This window comes from Chrysemys picta, unplaced genomic scaffold (assembly GCF_011386835.1).
Source record: "Chrysemys picta bellii isolate R12L10 unplaced genomic scaffold, ASM1138683v2 scaf5193, whole genome shotgun sequence".
In the NCBI taxonomy this organism is placed as follows: Eukaryota; Metazoa; Chordata; order Testudines; family Emydidae; genus Chrysemys; species Chrysemys picta.
In genome coordinates, this window is record NW_027057893.1 from 1,226 (window position 1) to 3,000 (window position 1,775).

General features: G+C 51.8%; 1 protein-coding gene across 1 annotated transcript; it reads right to left on the reverse strand.

Moving 5' to 3' along the window:
* Nucleotides 1–206: 206 nt before the first annotated feature.
* Nucleotides 207–1,600, reverse strand: LOC135980625 (alpha-2-macroglobulin-like; the record flags this gene model as incomplete). Its single annotated transcript, XM_065580553.1, has 3 exons — nucleotides 207–377; nucleotides 867–1,016; nucleotides 1,458–1,600. Coding segments are annotated over 3 exons (464 nt in total), but the record flags the coding sequence as incomplete, so codon positions are not given.
* Between the last annotated feature and the right edge of the window lie 175 nt (nucleotides 1,601–1,775).

The window sequence follows — 1,775 nt, forward strand, 5'->3', positions numbered from 1 at the left end:
ATCCTCAATGCTGGGGGGTTCCCATCTGGGGTTTCCTGGCCCAGCTTTAGTTATTACCTCGAATGTGCTGGCTAACGAGCACCCAGCTAAGTGCACTCAGACAGCACCTATGGGATATGACAGGAGTTTGCTCACCCAAGAACATGGTGGGGAAATCTTCTGAACTAACAGCGATTTCACACACTGAAGGGAGATGTGGCGCTCACCTAGAGAACATTGTAGGCATCCCCTTCACCGTCAGGAGAAATGGGTCCGTAGATGAATCCGTTTATAATGACGTTGTCGAGTTTCACACAAGGGTTATTGTCTTCTTCCTCCAAATGGTGCTCTCGGTAATTATAACCCCTGATCTCCTTCACTGGGAGCAAATTATACACCTGCGGGGACACGCCTTGATGTCAGTGACCACAGGCCCAATAATAATAAACCAGCGTGTGCCACCCTAGTGATCACAGACAGCTTTAAACTAACACACATGTGCGTGCAATCCCAGTTACCAAGGTTGACCCTACAATAACAAACCCTACAGTAACAGAGCAGAATGTCTGACTCCAAGGCTCAGCACTGACTTTTCCATAATAACCCAGTGTGTGCTGACCAGTGCTCACCAGTGGCCCTCCAGTAATAAATCAGTATGTGTGGTTGTGTCCTCACAAGTGGCCCCAGAACTATAAACCACTGGGTGCAGCAATAGTTTTCATGAGGGCCCTACATAGATCAAGCAGTGGGCACAGCCCCTGTGCTGATGAGGGACCCTACAATAACAGAGAGACTGCTCTGCCCTAGCTCTCACGAGTGATTCTCGGCACTTTCCAGACAAGACCAGCTCTTGCACCTGTTGATCACTGGGCCAGGCTGGCACTTACAGAGCTGGGCGAGAGCTCGGCTTCAGGCTTCATGAGGAGGACGCTCTTGTCCACAGCACGGACGGCGCACAGGGAGCCCGGGGAGGCTCCGATCCGGAGGTGAGTGTCGGAGGCGGGGAGGCCCTTGTCCGGAGAGAAATGCAAGTCAACCTGCAATGCCAGGAAAGGAGTTAGAGGAGCTACTTCTCCAGGTACCTTCACACTCTGCCTCGCAGCACAGCCCAGTCCTGGAACCGCCGCACACAGCTCTGTCAATGCCCCTGAACTCTGCCCTGCAGCCCCCGCTATTCCAGTCCTGGGCTCCCCACAAAGCCCTGCCAATGCCCCTCAGCCCTGACCAATGCAATTCAAACATGACCAGCAGCGCCCCCATACGTCAGTTCTGCTTCCACCCTTATAATTCTGCCTATGCAAATTACTCCTGATGTGCATTCATCTCTCATATTCAATTACTGATCCATGGTCAGTGCCCGATGGGCTCATGGAGCCATTGAACATTTCCTGAGTCTTCCTTGAAATTTGCAATTCCAGGTTCCACAGGTGGGCCATTGTCCATGAGGTGAATGCGAGTTATAGAAACCGGATGCTCACCTTATTGGCAAAGCAGTTTTCAATCTTGAAATCTTCGGAATTGGCAATAACGTCCCCGCTGGGTAAAGTGGTGTATACGAGTACCCGGGCCAGGGGGGCGATATCAGGCCCCATAGGGAGCCTCAGCTCAAATACCTGGATAACTGGCAAACAGAGAGAGGGTGAGGGGGCTAAGCTATAGAGAATGAGCTCCAGGGCCACACATTTCCCTAGGCTCCCTCATTATGGCTGCAACATCAGCCACCCTGAAAAATTCGCTATCCAAGGGTAAGAGTTTTGGCGCATAGTTGAGGCCTTTGACTCTTACTGCAAACACCC